Raw genomic sequence first — 16,358 nt, 5'->3', positions numbered from 1 at the left:
TGCTATTTGCAGTTTGAGGCTTGCTGCATCGGTCACTTCGGGGAGCGAAATTGGCCGTTCCCTTGCTCCATGAGAATGGTGTGATTGATCTGCTACGTCGCTTTGACTCCAGCACCGTGCTGAAGGAAAGGGGTCCCCTTCCATCTCCAGCACCTACTACTGCGACCGAGGCAGACGACGAGTACCGCATGTGACATCATCAAGAGTTGTTCCCAGAGCTAATTCGCTTCCAGTCTTGGTGTGTAACACAAGCAACGGCCTCTGGATTGAGCAGTAGAGTATCCTCTTCCTAGCCCCGGTGCGCGCGGAGGCCTTCATGCTCGAGGAAGTCAACGAGAACCGCTACTCACTATTACTAGTACTACCCTCTCACTTTTACGTACTATTGGCCCTTCTACTACTACTATTACACTACGTGCGCATCTACCTACCCCTGGAACGAAGTAACCAGAACCTCCCTCTGGAGGGCTCTTCGGAAAATCTCGAGGGGCCATACATCTCGACAAGAAATCATTCGACTCGATTAAACGCTTTGCTCATTACTCCCTTTTAGCATCTGCCGTCGCAGACTGAGAGGGGAAAGGAGTAGCTGTATTTGGGAAAGCGGTGCCGGTTTCTTTGAGTCTTGCCTGAAGGTCGAAGGGATAAGAAGAGCGCAGCCACCTACTTTTTGAGACAACGCTCGTCACATTCTTTCAGCCCCTCTGCCCGTTCGTGATCAACGAACAGTACGTACGTACCGCTCTCGTTCGCTTCAGATCTGCACGCCCCCCGCCGGCGGCCCCTCTCGCATCCTGGGGCCCATTCTTACCTTCCCCCCAGCACACTAACTTCTACCCTTGCTCGTTGCGGCTGCCTTCTTTACCCTTCTTCCCCTCTTCGCTCCTCCCTCTCCATTTTTTCCCCTATTACCTGTCCACGTCTTTTAAAAAGGGCGAGTAGGGCCGTTCACCCTTTTTCTCTTTTCCCCTTCATCATCGCCTTTACAGCCTGATCAGTCAAGCGCTCAAGCGGCCCTGGCAAGCTCAGCCCACGGCAAAAACCGGTCGGGCCATCTCTTTCCGTCCCCACCGGACACACGCAACATGCACCCTGCTCCGCCGTCCGCACAAGCGCTTCCACCGTCATCGGACCCCCGATGGGTGGTTGTGTCCAATCTTCCCCGAGAAGGTCAGTAATGTCCGCTTTAGTCTATCGAGTGAGGAAAAAAAAAAGAAAGGGGAGAGCAAAGGTGCTGAGTCTGCTTTTCAATAGCCAATGATGCTTGGTTGCGCGTCTTCTTCGCCACCATCGGTGAGTCCTACCCAACAGGCCGCTATCCAAGGGAGCACTACAAGTCTCATTACTGATTTGAGGCTTTTGTTGGACTTCACGACCCTAGGCAGCGTCGAATTTGTCGACTTCCTCGGCACCGAAGGACCGGGCTCGGCTTCTGTGCTCTTTGCCACCGTTGATCAAGCTACTGCCGCGCTGCGGTACGATGGGTACCCTGCCCTGGGCATTGTTCTGTATGTCTCTGGACAGTGAGCTTTTCGTGTCTGTCAGAAGCTCGTCTCTGACCCTTCTCCCCTACAGACAAGTGCAAACTCGCAACGACGCAACGACTCGCTCAATTTCGTCATCCATGTCCTCGCTCCTGCCTTCTTCTCAGTCCCAACTGCCCTTTCAATCCCGCAGCCGTCCACTCTTGGGTCACCAACAGGAGAGTAAACCGACACACAAGAACCTTTACGTCCTCAACCTGCCCCTCGATGCAACAACTGACCAGCTCACAGCCCTTTTTGCCTCATATGGCACGGTAGTACACTGTGTCATTCTTGCCATGCTCGACGCGCAGGCACGTCGTCGTGGCTTCATTGACATGTCATCGCCTTTTGAGGCAAAGGAAGCCATCGAAGGACTCAACGGCTTCGTTTGGCACGGCTACCCCATCGAGGTCTCTTACGCCATTGTTCAACGCAGCGGCGGACCATTTGATCAGGAGTCGGGTCGCAACATCATCAAGCGCAACGTACCTCGAAACCGCTTCAATACTGGCCCAAGACGTGTTCCAAGCGATTCCACGATTGGGCCTCGCGCTTTTCCTGGTGCTGGACTCCTACCTCCTCCCCTTTATCGCGACATAGGCGCTTCGGGCCAGTCGGGCCCTTCGAGCCCTGCAATGTCAGAGGGCTCGAGTCTGGACGAGAGCACGGCAACGGATCCATGCACCATCTTTATCTCGGGGCTCGATCCCGTCGCTATACTCGACGATGACGACTTCCGTCACGCTCTAGAGCCCTATGGTGCGGTAACCGCTGCTTCACTCAGTCGTGACCAGGAAGGAATCTCCCGTGGTTTCGGGGTCGTCACTTTTTCTGCTGAGGCTGAAGCGAGCGCGGCTCGCGACCACCTCGATGGTAAGCTTGTCAACGGCCGGCGCCTGACATCGCACAATCTTGTCTACAATCGGACTCGCCACACCGCAAGTGGGCTGGCGACCGGATCTCAACTAGCCATCAACCTGGCGCAAGCTGCTGGACTCCAGCAGGCACTGACACCCTCGTCTTTCGGTCGCCCCTCGCCCTTGGCTTCATCTCTCCCGTTTCCCACCTCCCCAGTTTCGTCCAGCATCCATTCCTCCGCTGCTCATTTCAATCACCCATCACCGCTCCTTTCACCTCAATACTCTATGCCTCACGGGCGACTCGGCAGCCAATACACGTCGCACCAACCCTCTTCTTGGGCAACTTCCATCAGCCCACCTTTTTCGCCTGCTTCTTCGACTCGCCGTCATGACCAGATCCCTATGGGTGCTATCGGCTCAAGCTTTGTCAACTCGCCCCGTGAACCGCTTCTTCCAATGGGCACCAGCGCCTATTGCTCTGCCAATCTGCCAACCGCTACGTGGTTCCGCTCAAACAGCACCCCTCGCCCGGTTGAGATCAAGCCTGATCCTCGAGAGGCGGCTGTCCACAAGCACAACGACGGAGAGGAGAAGAGTCCCGGCCCAAGATCCAAAGCTCTGCTCAAGCAACTAGCAGCACCTTTCACTCCCAAGGTCGCGCTCCAGGCAAATGGAGTTGTTGGTTCACCTTCTCTCAGCGAAAGTAACGATGCCAGCCCCGCCAGCACACGTTCCACAGGCACCTCGGTGAATTTCTCGCCCCTCGAGACGCCGGACGTCTCTCGTAAGAGCGATCAAGGGGCCGCAATCTGGGGAAGCGGTGGGACTACCACTGCCTTTGGCAATTCTTCCTGTCCATGGAGTGCTTCTTCTTCAGCGATCAGGGATGGACACTCCTTCAACCATCTTTCGAAGCACGCCGAAGAGGGCAACGGCAAGCAGTTTCCAAGTATCTCGGCAAGTGGTTCGGCCCTTTTGGCACTTCAGGAAGCCTCCGTACCACTTTGGCGAATTCGGGGAGAAACGCCGCGCTCCCTTGGCGCCTGTTGGTCACGAGAAGACGTCAAGCCCGAACAAGAACAAGTAGAGAACCCGGATTCAGCCACTTACTGACCTGACTACCAACAACATCTCTGCCTTTGAAACATCAACCTCTTTCGTTCTCTTCAACTGCGACTTTCCTCGTTCCTCGAGACGCCCGCTTTTCCCCGCCGTCTTTGATTCAAGCTTGACCAAAATCCAGTGCAGCCTAATGAAACTTTCGTCCCTTTCTGAGCTTGTTACATGCACTTAGTCGAACAGAGTCCTCCCCAATTCGTATATTAGCAATCGTCGTCACCTTTCACCCCCTCTCCAGACCAAGCACGGGCTATCCGTCACATCTACCATCTTCAACATCGCGACTACATTCGAATTCATATCACGTATAGTTTACACAGAGCATCTACAGTATATCGTTGGTGAAATTATTGAGAAGAAGGAGGAGCCGAGCCAGACGGCCGTAAAGGTTCAAAAGCACTCAAGAGTTTGTTTCCGCCACCACTGCCGCTTGGACTTCCGTTCGCTGCCGCGGTTTTCGTGGGCGAAGGGTTCCTACGTGGAGACGGTGGCTGAGCCAGGGAATCGTCAAGTTGCGGATGCTTGCTACCCGACATCTTCAAGAATTTGCGTCTTCCCAATTCGAGGACCGATGGTGAAGATGGAGCGGAGGACACCTCTGCGTCTTCGGACGAGGCAGAAGTTTGTATCGTTGCTTGTTGCGCAGAAGAGGCGGACGGAGAGACGAAGTCCGTGTCGTGGCTTGTAGATGGTGTCGGTGCTGAGCTGACATCATGTAGCGCAGTGGCGCCAAGGAGTGTTTTGATCTTTCCCCCGCGTGGTTGCGAAGCGCTCCTGCGAGTGTCTCGATCGTCACCGGACCCAATCGAGTCATCAGCCACCACGGCATTTCCTCCTTCTTCTCCGCTACCCAGAGGCCCTTGTGATCCGACGCGCGGTCTAAGCCGCTTGGTTGTGCTCGTCAAGAACCGTCCGATTTTGTAAGGGTTGCTGCTGTTGGTCTCTTGTTGATCTAGCTGGTCGTCCTCATCTCGAGCGGCTAAAGAAGAAGACGAGGCACTATAGGGTAGGAGGTCCTCGTCTCGATGGTGTCTCATGTCTTCTTCCTCCTCGTCAATGTCCGAATCTTCCTCCTCTTCAATTTCGTCTTGAAGGTGGTGCTCATTCTCCCTTTCGTCGTCGTTGCGCTGAAGAAGCTGTCCACTCTCATCGGGCGTCGGAGGCTCGATGTTGAACGAGGGAGGTGCCTGCAGCGACGAAGATGGCTGGCTGTTGGAGCGACCCTGCTCCGTGCCTGACGCGCTCTGAGAAGAGGTCAGTGCTGCCACAGCAGCAGCTGTCGTCGATGTTGTTGCAGCCGCTGCAGCGCTTACGATTTCATTGACGCCTGAAGGTGTTTGAGACGCAGCCGTTGTGAGTACATTCGAAGCGACCTCGTTGGCCTGTACTGCAGCAGAAGATGATATAGCACGAAGGTTGCTGGTCACAAGATTTCGGCGCGGTTTGCGATGGTGAATGACGCCCTTGATTAGCGTAGACTTCTGGCTCCAGGCCGACCTGACGATATCGCGCTTGATGTGGGCCATCAAGTCGGCATTTGCCCAGGTCCTGTTGCGGTATTCGAGCCGTGGAGCCCTGAAGACCAAGTCGTAGAGGTCTGTTATGCTCTTTTGCTTCTCGCCCTTGTATGACAGGCACAGAATCGTCTCGCTGAGCTTGAAGTACACCATTGTGCTGTTCTGCGAAGCCCGCTGGCGCATCTCCGAAGCATTTCGGGCTGCAATGACATGTTGTCCCGTCTCCTCTGCATCAGACTCGTCCGACTCGCCACTGTTGTTCCTGAGTTGGTCCTGTGAGGTCATGGACGTCAAGCTCTTGCTCGATGAGCGCAGCGCCTCCGTCCTGCGATCTGCTGGGCTCAACGTCAACGACTTTTTGCCACCATTATTGTTGCTACCGCTGCTCGCGACGCTGACGCCGCCATTGCTGGTCCTCCGTTGATCTAAGAGACCTGCATCAGATTGGGTCTTCTTGGGCGAGGATTTCTTAGGCAACAGATTGTGTGAGGAGGGGGGTCTGTCGTTCCCGCCAGCGTCGCCTCGGTCTTCATCTCCTTCCTTGCCATTCGTGCCGTTGACCTTAGCGTTGCCATTGCCTTTCGAGAAGAATCGGACGAAAGCAGACCTCTTTCTCTGCCGAGTGACGCCCTTCTCCGCTGCAGCGCGCTCTTGTGCTTCTTCCTCCTCGAGTGCCCGCTTTTCCCGCTCTTTTCTCTCCCGCTCGCGTTTGGAACCGAAGATGTAGTCTTCGATTCTCCGACCCACTTTCATCTCAAGCTGGATTCGAAGAGGATGCAAGCTCAGCTCGAAGTGGTCGATGATGGCGATTCCGCCGACAGGAGCCAGAACAGACCACATGGCGTCAAGCAGCCTTCCCTCCTTGGCCATGGGATGATCGACGTTGTTGTACTTTGTGATGATCTCCGTGAAGACGGCGTCAGGGTGCACATTTACGGCGTTCAGGTCGGCAATCGAAAGCGTATTCGCGGCCGAGTTGTCAGCTTTGTTGAGCCACGTGAAGCTGGCGCCCTTGATCGAAAGCTTGGCGAGCAGCTCGCCCTCTTTATCGCCCATCATGTTCCATGCAATGTCCTGAGCTTGCGCCTCAATTCTCAAGGCCGACTTCTTCTCCTTGTCCGATCCCGAGTTGTTGTCGTCGGCTGCCGTGATGCCTTCCATGATGAGCGTCAGCTCGTCGATCATGTCTTTTAGCTCGGCTTTCAGACTGAGAAAGTCCATGCGCCCTTGTTCGTTGAGGTGGTCAAAGTGCAGTTGGTACTGCAAGTGAAGCTCCCGGGCATGCCGGATGCGCACCTGCAGCGCCAATACAACCTCTGCCAGCACCGCATGATCGGTCATATCGTAACTCAGCATCATCGTCTCGAGGCGCTTCGCGTGTTCGCGGTAAGCCGGATCACGGTACAAGAGTAGGTCCGTGACGACGTTGTAGATCGAAGCAAAGTGCTCAGAATTGGCTAAGACGGAGTAGCGAGGGCAGCGGACCCGGATCAAATCCATATGATGCCGAAGGTGGTCGATAGCGGGATCTTGCGTTTCCAAGTCAGCCGCCACGGGCCGGCTGGGGTCGTGAAGGCGTAGCTTGTTGAACTTGTCATAGTGCAACGTTGCATCGGTTCTCGGTGCGATGCGATCGAAGTCCTTCGTCTCGTACTGGTTTTTCTGGAAGTCAGCCACGAGATCATGCCCAGAAGAAGATCCGACTCACTTTGAGATCAATGAGCGTCTCCAAGGGAACGTGCAGAAAGCCGTAGCGCTGCCTAGCTCGGTCGAGAAAGGAGCAGTGCTTGCTCGGACTAAATGCCTGGAGCCCATCGAGAGCCAAATAATTTCGATAGAGGGCTCTCTCATTGACCGAATCTTCCTCGACCTCGGGATCCTTGACTGCATAGTTGTGCAGACGGGTGCGGATGGCCGTGAGGACAACTGTAGACCGATCGTTGACCAGACTGCGCAGAACGATTTGGGGTTTGAGGAATACGCATACGTTGCTTTTGCGAACATCGAAAGCCTCGGAAATGCCCAAGGTCGGGTCGACGTTCTCGTCAATGACCTTGGAACGATCCTGCTGCCCGTTGATCTCCTCTGGCTCATCCATGATGTACTGCATCGTATCGTTGAGCAGACCACGAAGCAGGTCAGACCCGTTGCTGTCCCGCGAGGGATCGCCATTGGCCGCCGTTGGAGCAGGAGAACCGCTGCTATCGTGTCTAGCGTGCCTCTTGCTGCTCTTGCGGCGGCGACTTGCAGGACGGCGACCCTTTGACTTTTCATCCGTTGAAGCGTCCTGCTTTTTCTCACCGCCGCTCTTGTCCGAATCGTCCTTTTCGTCCTCGCCATCGTCGGACTTGGATAGCTCCCTAATATACCTGACAGCTTTTGCCGTGAGATGGTGAACAACCCCTCTCCTCCTTCTCGAGCTGAGATAGTATTTGAGAAGAATGTCTCTCGTCGAGTTGCTGTAGAAGATGGCCGGGTTGTGGGCAAAGAAACGATTATCAAACGACTCCCATGCTTGGTACATCTGCGCAAGCCGCGGCTCCACGTCGGCGTCCATGACTTGCCCACCCTGTGGTACAGAATCGGGTAGAGCGCCAGAGCTGGGCTTGCCCACCGTGTCGGAAGTCCCGTCCCTCTGCTCTAGCTTATCGAGCCTAGACACCATCTGAATGTATTCGGCAATTAGCTTGACTTTCTTTCGAAGATCCTTGATACGCGCTTCCATGCCCTAAAATCAACAGGTACGTCAGCGCCGCGATCAAGCAAACAGTATGGAGATATCCAACAATTACCTCGGTAGCGGCAGCCTGTTCGGTGTTGTACGCTTCCACGCCCGTATAGTCCATGCTGACTGGCTCTCCGTCGGTGCTTTCCAGCTTCGACAGCTCCTCCTTCAAGAAGTTGAGTCTCGAGCAAGCAAGTTCACGCTGGATCATATGAGCCCTAGGCGCTTTGCCCACAAGGCAGGTGTGAGTGGGTTCACTTCCGAACTTGGTTTGCTCGAGTCTCGACAGTGCCTCGTCGTGACCTTCTTCGCCTGACGCACCACCCGTCTGAGACCCCTTTTTGGCGATCTCCTCAACGTCTTCCGAATGGCTGGTGGTGCGTGCGCTTCTCTCGCGCTTCGATTCGATGCGCCGGTAGTAGTTGAAGCGGGGACATGTCAGGGCTTGGATTAGCTTGATCCTAGGCGGACGATTCTGTGGCGGCCTCCAATCAAGCTCGACAAAGTCGTTGAGGTCGATCCACTCTGCGTCACGTTCATTGATCTCGCATTCGCCAGCAAAGATATCCTGCGTCTCGTCGCCTGCATCTCCCTCGTCGTGGGGAAACAGTTGCTTCTCGGGCTCTCTGAACTGGCCAGCCAGTGTTCTGAAATCAATCTCACCGAGATCGATCTCCGCCTCGTAAAAGGGTTTGTGAAACACCTTTCTAGACTCGCCCAGCTCCGGTCGCTCTCTGACCGTCTCCTGCTGACGTTGGTGGAGATCAAAGTGGAAAACACTTGTCCTTGTCTTGATGCCAAGCAGCGACGTCATGCCGTTTGCCCAATCCGACTTGTCCTGCTGCGGGTAAAGATGGGAGATGAAGAGAGGCGATATGTCGAAGCGGTACTTAATCGTGGCAAGATGACGACCAAATTTCGGCGATTGGGCGAGAGAGCCAGGGAAGAGCTTCCCCTGTCTGATTGGCAGACTGAGTGCACTGTTGAAAAGGCGCATCCATGCCCAGAAGTGCTCCCAGGCCAGCGGTGTAAAGTAGAGATTATTGACAGAATCGGAACTGTCCTTCGTTTCGGGTTCCTCCTTTGAGTGAGGTCGAATATTGTTTTTTGGCGAATAGATGGAGATGGAGAAGTGGATGTGTTCTGTTCGCCAGCCGAGGAACGAGTCGCCTTTTTTATCTTCCGGTAGCGTGTCCATGTATTCCTTCGACCTCTGATGCACTTCCCAGTGTGGTTTGCGATCAAAGAACCGACATTCTCGATAGAACGGGGCACCTTTGCATCTTGGCGTGCGCTTGCAGGTCTCGTCCGTGCAGGTCCTCTCCAGATGCACAGCAGAGCCCCACCGAACGCCATTGGTGAGCTTGAGACAGATCTTGCGGAACTCGGGCTCCTTCATGTACCGCTTCTGATCGGACACAAGCGACTTCTTGCTCTCGTTCTCGTCCTGTGCGTTCCGATGTTCCTGTGCAATACCAGTCGCTGCCCGGTCAATGTAGTCCTTGAGGTCTGGAATGGCGAGTAGGTACTCGGAGCTGATGATCTGCACCACCTCGCCTTCTTCGTTTTCGAAATTGATGCGAATCTCGACATCACCGCGCCAGCACTTGACCCATCCGGCCCCATGGCCGAGGATGTGGTAAGGGTCTCTACTGCCCTTGAGGTAGAAGTGCAGTTCGCCGTCGCCAGGGAACTGGAAGTGGATCCGTCCATGAAAGATGAGAGAGATCTTGTCCCAAAAGCCGATACGCGGCGAACCATCGTGGGGCGGACTTGTGATGCCTTCGATGACCCGGACCACATCGTGGATGGCTGGCTGCAGCGACTGGCCCCAAGCGATGCGAGAAGGGTACGATGAATGAACCTTGATCACAGGCGAGCCAAAGAACTTGGTCGGCATTGCCATTTTGGGCACCGAGATGCCGTACTCAATGGCATCGATCCGGCCTGTCGCCGCTGGCACCACAATGGCAGGCACATGTCGAATGGCTTTGAAGTCGCCTAGCTGTTCGGCGATGCACATGTCGGCCACAAGCTCTAACGCAGGAAGGTGTTCCGATTGGTGATGGGCTGTGGGAGGGAAGTGAAGGAGGGGCATGGGGTAGTCTCGCAGGTCGATTCTCCATTCATCCATCCTGAGGCAAAGGTGCAGAGGAACCAAGAGCGAATACTTTGTGTCTCGAGGCACACCCAGTCCTTGCTCGTGAATAAAGTCTGGGATCTCGTCATCTGGACGGGAATGGGGCGAAATGTCGATGCAGATCTTGGTCATGCTGGAGCGGAAAAGCGGAGCTGCCTTTGACGGTTGAGCCATCTTGATGGGCATTTCGGTGACATTACGAACTGCCGCAGGTAGCCGGCCATAAATGCGCCGTCGCCGGACATCCTCTCGACGAGCCTGCTCGGTCTTGGCATTGGTGTTGCGCCGAATCCAGCTCGATGCATTGAATGCATCCAGGCGCGCTCGAGCCTCTTCGATTGATACCTTGGCTCTGCGAGTCGCTTCTGCCTCGGACAATTCCTTGTTAGGAGTAGTGGTCGTATTGTTTGTCTCAAACGTGGTTGCCGTTGACCCAGAAGACAGGGAGTCACTACTGTCGTTGCTAGGCCGAGGATCGAGCGTGGCTGCTTTCTCGGCAAATGCCGCTTCTCTCTCAAATCGTGCCTGGTTCTCGTCGCCGCCAGCACGCCAAATGATGTTAAGCCTCGTCTCGAAAGGATCGTCGGAGGCCTCAAATGTCAGGATACGAATTTGGATGGTGATCCTCGGCAGGTGCTTGGGCGCCTCGGCGACAGGGGTAATGATGGAGTCGTTGGCGCCTTTGAGAAATTGATGCAGAAGTTGCTTCGTTGCCTTAACGGCCACGACAGTATTGTCGATGATGGGATGCATTGTGTAGGCGAAAGGGACACGGATGCCTGCTGCGTCTCCATTCAACATAATGTGGGGCCGCTGGCCAACTTTGTCTGGCTTTCGAAAGCGGAAAGTCCAGTCTCGCATCCTCACAGCCTCTTCCCACATGCCGTTCGATGGCACTTCGGGACTTTCGACGGCCATCAAAAGCGACTCGAAGCCAACGGTGAGCTCGTTCTGATTTGAGGCGGAAGCATTGAGACGGCGCAGGCGTAAGAAGAGATTGACGTCACTAGGAAGCGCGACGGCGACGTGCACCTCGTTGACGTCGAAGCTGACAAAGTAAGACATTGGCCTGTACTTTGAAATCTTCTTGCCCTTTCTCTCGCCTTCTTCTTTGTCCGTCTTTTTGCTATTTTCGCCAGCCTCTTTATCCTCTTTCTGATCTGCTGTCGCCTGTCCCTCTTCTCGCGCCTTCGCATTCGATTTCAGCTTCTTGACCGTAGCCATGGCGACAAGAAGGCAGTACGTATGCAAGAGCTCGATCTTGAAAGAGAGGAGCTTTGCACACTCGTTGGTGATTGTAACCTCCTCAGTATGCTTGCCGATCTTACTGCTCCTTGATCCAGGCGGCCGAAGGGAGAGCTTTGTGGAAGAGAAGGGCATCCAAAAGATGAACTTGGTTCGGTCCTGCTGCCGAAACTTCTCGTGGGTGCGCTGCGACTTTGATTGGGCCGGCCGCGTCTTTTGGAACTCCCAAACGGCGGGAGCAAGAATTGAGGGCGACTGCATCATTTCGGTCCTTTGAATCTGAGCCTTTTGGTGCTCAAGCGGGTCGCCAGCTTTGCCTGTCCCGTCCAGGTGTTGTGCAGAGGCCTGATCGGCATCGAGGAGAGGAAAAAGGCCGACTTCATACAAGCTGAGCTTGCCCATGGCGGCCTTCCCTTCTCTTACGGCCAGCGCAATGGCCGCTGAACGTATGTCCTCCGGTAGCTCCAGGGCGCTTCGCGCTCCCCAGCTGTTGTTCAACTGATCGTTTGGGTATCGTCGGAGACCACCCTTTACGGTCATTGAATACTCGATGATGATTCTCTTGCATTCAAAGCCGACACCGCGCGACATGGTGGGGTCGCACTGCTCGTCCACCCCGCCAATGTGTGCGACGATGGTTCCAATGGAGATGTAGAAGCTCACTTCGGGTCGAAGCGTGTCGAGGAGTGCTACGGGCTCTGCCGACTGCTCCTCGTTGCCGTCAATGGCCGGCCCAAGCTCCGAAGGCCTCTGTAGGTCATCCTCCGACGATGACTTCGTGAAGCGTCGCGGATCAACTTTCCTTGACGCTTCGGTAAAGTAGTCGATGAACATCTTGGCCGCATGGAGAGCATCGGGATGCCACATGTCAAAATCGAGCTCCTCAAGGCTGCATCTCGTGTCGGCGGTAAGCTTGCTAGCATCAAGAGCGACGCCATTTGCAACCGGATCTTGGTAGCCCGGCACGCCATTGTGTACCGAGATCTCAAAGGTGTTGAGGACAAGAAGGTGTCTTTGCAAGATGTTGGCGCCGGGCGCCGGTGCTGTTGGTCCAGCAAAGGGAGCGTCAAAGACGTCAGAGGCGCGCCTCGCCGCATCCTTTCTGTTCATTGACCAGAAGAGGTCGAGCGCATCAAATGTGCATGAGCTCTCGATGTTCAGCTTGGTGTTCCACGGACAAGCCGACGAAGATACAGCTCTTGAGTTCGAGCCCTTTGATGCCGACCACGACCTCTTGGGCTTCGATGGCCGCCTTTGATCTTGGGCAGTTTCATTGCCGGCAATAGAGAAAGGTGCACTAGGTTGGGTATCCAATGGCAAGGTTGGCATATCCGGCTGTAGCTCTCTCATCTTTTTGAGTGCCTCCTCCATCGTCATGCTCCTCTGGGGCGGCTCGAGGCCGCCTTTCTCCTCTTCCTCCTCTTCTTTCTGCTTCGCCTGAATCCACTTCGCGAACTCGCCTGATATCGTGCGAGGATCTGTCAGTCCTCCCGTCGACCCGCCTCCAGCCGCTCGATCGCCCCTTGGACTGGGGAGAGACCATTCAAGCTCATCCTTGCCCAGCGCCTTCCATGCCGCACGTCGCTCCATCTCGCTTCTCTTGACGTACTGGTCTTGATACGACGCATGACTGACAAAGTTGATCTTCGGGACGGCTAGAATGAGGCTCAGCTCCGAATCTTGACCGGCGGGTGCAGCAACCATCTCGCTTGCGTCGATGACGTAGGAGAGATCGTCGAGCTCCGCTCCCAACGAGAATCTTGGCAAGCTTTCCAAGTATCCCTTTGGTCGCTTCGGTTTCTCTGAGTGGAGTCCGAGTTCGGCTCGACGAGCTTTGCGTTCAGCCGTCTGGAACTGAGAGAAAGCAATCAAGGCGGCTGCATGTCCGCTCTTTAGATGGCCACAGATGCGACCCAAACGGATTTCGACGATAGCTGCGAGCTCGTTTGGATCGCCAATGAAATACCGAGGCGCCGTAATCTCCGTCTCATCCCTCGACGGCAAGAGCCCAAAAGGGGTCCATGTTGACCTTGTCCGGAGGGCCAAGTCGCCCATTGAGAGCAGTTCTGAGTACGCTGCGGGGGACTCTCCATCAATGCCAATCCGCGCCTCGAGGCTGGCCATCTCTGCTTCAACATTGAATGCTCTCCGGTGCTCGATGTAGGAGATGTGGCGCCGATAGGGCGTCCATCGGAAGCGCTGAGTAAAGGTCTTGTTATAGGATGGCCGGTAATTCTTGATCCCACAGGTGCCAAGCCAGCGCTGATGAAGTTCATCCGCTGGATCGCTCGTCTTGACGGTAAAGTGCAGGCCGTGAATATCGGTGGTGAGCTGGAGAGAGCTGGCCAGGTGCGAATGGGCCTTGTGCATGTCGTCATCGATGGTCAAGGATGTAAAGGATGACTTGGAGCTCATCTTCACCGAGAGCACCGGCATCGTAAAGGAGAAGGAGCCCAGAATGCGCAGGAGGTTGGCGCCCGAAGAGGGTTTCTGCTGCTTAATGTGCTTGGAGAGCTGGGAGCGCGTCCTGAGAGACAGGGGCACGATAGGGTGAGCAGGGCTGAAAATCAACTGCAAGGGAATTTGTACGCACCCTTCCTCGTCTGCTTTTGCAGTAGGTCTCAGGCCATTGATAACGGCTTTGCGCTCTTCCAGTGCCGTCAAGACTCGCATCAGCGCGTCCGCGCCCACCATGGCCTCGCCCAACTCGATAGCAAAGTGAAGGCACTCATTTGCGCCCACCGTTCTCCCCAGTACGAGGGCTGCGCTGACAGTGCTGGTGCCCGGCATAGCCAATATCCTTGCCGACTCAGCGACTCTGGCGCCGGGCGCATCCTTTCGCCAGCCCGTGTCGCTCGAGTATTTGGACTGGTCTATCGGCTCCAAAGCCCAATCGACCCACCGATCCGTCCAAGCGCTTCCTCCTGCTCCTCTTGTGGATTGCCAGGAGGCGAACTGTGCTTTCGTCCCCCTGGAGGCGCTTCTAGACCTTTTAGCGGAGCTCCCTTCGTAGCCGCCGGAAGACGAGCCGCGACGGTGCCTGGATTGTCCAAGATCCAGGGCAGCGATGGACGAGTCGACTGGCTTTTTCACCGCACCAGAGAGTCCAGGCGAGCTAGCGGGACTGGCCGTCATCCGGGTTTTGCCCTCATCGAGATTGCTGAGGGACGACATGTGCCGTGCTTGCTGCGCATCAAAGACCTGGATCCCTTGGAAGCGTAGTGTCAGGCTGGCACGGGCCGCCGGAAGGCCATCGAGCACAAAGGATGCGGCTCCTGATCGGATGCGCGTGGGCATGGCAAAGAGAGCCTCAGACAGCCGCTTTCCAAAACCCCTCATGTCTTGTTGGCCTTGGTCCTTGGTGTCAGCATCGAAGTCGGGACGCAGTGAGTCTTTTTGCTTCAGGAGCATGAAAAGGCTAGCGCCCACGTTCGCGATCCGCACGACGGAGTCGGCCTCTTCGACGTAGACCTCCACGCGACGGACCTCGATGTCGATGATGGATGTCAAAAAGGGCAAGCTGGAGGTAGCTAGATAGAGGAAGGACCGGAGAGCGTCGACGGCTGCGGTGCGCAGCGCTGGCAGGATGTTGTGTCGCATGATATGGTAGATGCCCAAAGCCACCCTGAATGGCATCACACGAGGCCCAGTTGTCGAAGCGCCTGGCGCTGCGGCCGCGTCGCCGTTGGCCATGGCCGCGGCTGCAAATGAGGGCATCGGCGCGTCCATTCCCATTCCTGTGAGGCGCGGCGACCCAGGTGGGCTCTCCATGAGCAGTTGTAGCCTCTTTTCCTCTTCTTCTTCGTGCTTCTTTCTGCTCTCCTCCTCTCGCTGAAGCTTTTTTTCGGCTTCCTCTTGTTGGCAGGCACTTCTCTCTACTGGCGCCTTGGAGTGTGAGGGATCCTTTCGTGGCATCGAGACACCCACACCGTGAATGTTGATGGTAATCCAGCTGCGTGTAGTCGGCTTGCATTTGATATGAGATTCCTGCTGCGAGCCACCTTCATCGACATCATCCCCGATGTGCTGCTGAGCCTTGCGGCCATGGAACGAGAGGTAGACTCGCTGCACCCTGACGAGCATGGTGCCCTTCGAGCACTCGTCTTCATTTTCGCTCGACTGCGGAGCTGCAGAGCCTTTTCGAGACGACGATGTCCTCTTTGGAAACCCACTGGAGCGCCATTCGATGCCCCGGATGCCTCGCAGACCCACACGCTGAATCCGGAGACGGCCTCGCAGGAACAGGCGCGGGATGCGGGGCAGGACAGATCGGAAGAAGACAAAGATTAGAAGAAGCGCCAGCAACGTCGTCCACATATAAGTTCGACTGTCGGAGGCACCGCGTGCAAGCTGATGGCCGCTCTCGCTGCCATCGGCCGCGTTCTGCGGACCCGTATACGGCGCGGAACTCATCGTCGATGTCTGTGCGAGGTCGTGGTCAATGCTGTCGCAGCGACCTATGTGCACATTTCGAGAGGAGCAATTCGAGTGGTCACTTGTGGTAAGGGCCCGCCACGCAGATGCTTCCGTGTACGGTTGACGAAAAGGGGTGATTGCGCTGTCGACGGCTGCCCGTTGCACCTGCGTCGTCGATCGCTACAGTGTTGTCTTCCACGCCAAGGCCGGGCCAGGTGGAGCGAGATCTCGAATCACGTGACGTCACCCATACCCTTTCTTCTTTTCCTATCCTCTCCGTGTTTTCCCTCTCGACTGCTGCAAATGACCTGGAATAGAACGACAGGTAGACCTGGATGCTGCAGCTTCAGAAGGAGCCACGCTCACACACAAATTATTACCTTGAGTTTATGAAGAACACGCAGATTCTTCAGGGCATCGTGAAGGGCCTCGTGACGGTCAGGACCCGAGTCTTGGCAGAGCTCTGACCATGTCAACAGCGGTTCTCGTTCTTGCAAGTTGGCTGTTTTTGGCTACAGACATTATCCTCAATGAGATGTCCCTCTCGAGACCATGCGTGTTACCTCTCCTGACTCCACGGTTGCGAATAGAGCGCAGGCGCCCACAATCCTTACACGGATACCCCGCGACTTAGGAGTTCGGGGATGCAAGAGACTGCTTTTATGCTTTCATAGACTCGCTGTATTGTTAGTGAATGCTATCGAGCTCGATCATCTAAAGATGGAACATCTGTGACGGACGGCCCGATCATGCTGCAGACAAAATTAATAATAGCATACCGCCGGCATCGATCTCAACTTTTCTTTTCTT

General features: G+C 55.6%; 2 protein-coding genes across 2 annotated transcripts; one reads left to right on the top strand and one right to left on the bottom strand.

The window, feature by feature from the left end:
- Nucleotides 1-1,085: 1,085 nt before the first annotated feature.
- Nucleotides 1,086-3,473, top strand: FA10DRAFT_259012 (hypothetical protein; the record flags this gene model as incomplete). Its single annotated transcript, XM_025519944.1, has 5 exons — nucleotides 1,086-1,170; nucleotides 1,255-1,293; nucleotides 1,382-1,508; nucleotides 1,678-3,170; nucleotides 3,271-3,473. The coding sequence occupies 5 exons, from the start codon at nucleotides 1,086-1,088 to the stop codon at nucleotides 3,471-3,473; spliced, it is 1,947 nt and encodes a 648-aa protein (XP_025378862.1).
- Nucleotides 3,474-3,784: 311 nt separating this feature from the next.
- Nucleotides 3,785-15,723, bottom strand: FA10DRAFT_278428 (hypothetical protein). Its single transcript, XM_025523458.1, has 4 exons — nucleotides 13,726-15,723; nucleotides 7,815-13,659; nucleotides 6,731-7,750; nucleotides 3,785-6,675 (listed from the first exon to the last, which is right to left on the bottom strand). The coding sequence occupies exons 1-4, from the start codon at nucleotides 15,543-15,545 to the stop codon at nucleotides 3,853-3,855; spliced, it is 11,508 nt and encodes a 3,835-aa protein (XP_025378861.1). The 5' UTR covers nucleotides 15,546-15,723; the 3' UTR covers nucleotides 3,785-3,852.
- Nucleotides 15,724-16,358: the final 635 nt, after the last annotated feature.

Source organism: Acaromyces ingoldii, assembly GCF_003144295.1.
Source record: "Acaromyces ingoldii strain MCA 4198 unplaced genomic scaffold FA10scaffold_2, whole genome shotgun sequence".
Taxonomy (NCBI): Eukaryota; Fungi; Basidiomycota; class Exobasidiomycetes; order Exobasidiales; family Cryptobasidiaceae; genus Acaromyces; species Acaromyces ingoldii.
The sequence above is the reverse complement of the archived record's forward strand: the minus strand, read 5'-3'. Positions and strand labels throughout refer to the sequence as shown.

What these genes read in the sequence shown, in the direction of transcription:
- FA10DRAFT_278428 (XM_025523458.1), bottom strand. Translation starts at nt 15,545, where the DNA reads ATGAGTTCCGCGCCGTATACGGGTCCGCAGAACGCGGCCGATGGCAGC. An exon ending in GCAAAAGCAGACGAGGAAGG is followed by an intron (nt 13,660 to 13,725) that starts GTGCGTACAAAT and finishes CCTGTCTCTCAG; the next exon opens with GACGCGCTCCCAGCTCTCCA. An exon ending in AGACGCTCATTGATCTCAAA is followed by an intron (nt 6,676 to 6,730) that starts GTGAGTCGGATC and finishes CAGAAAAACCAG; the next exon opens with TACGAGACGAAGGACTTCGA.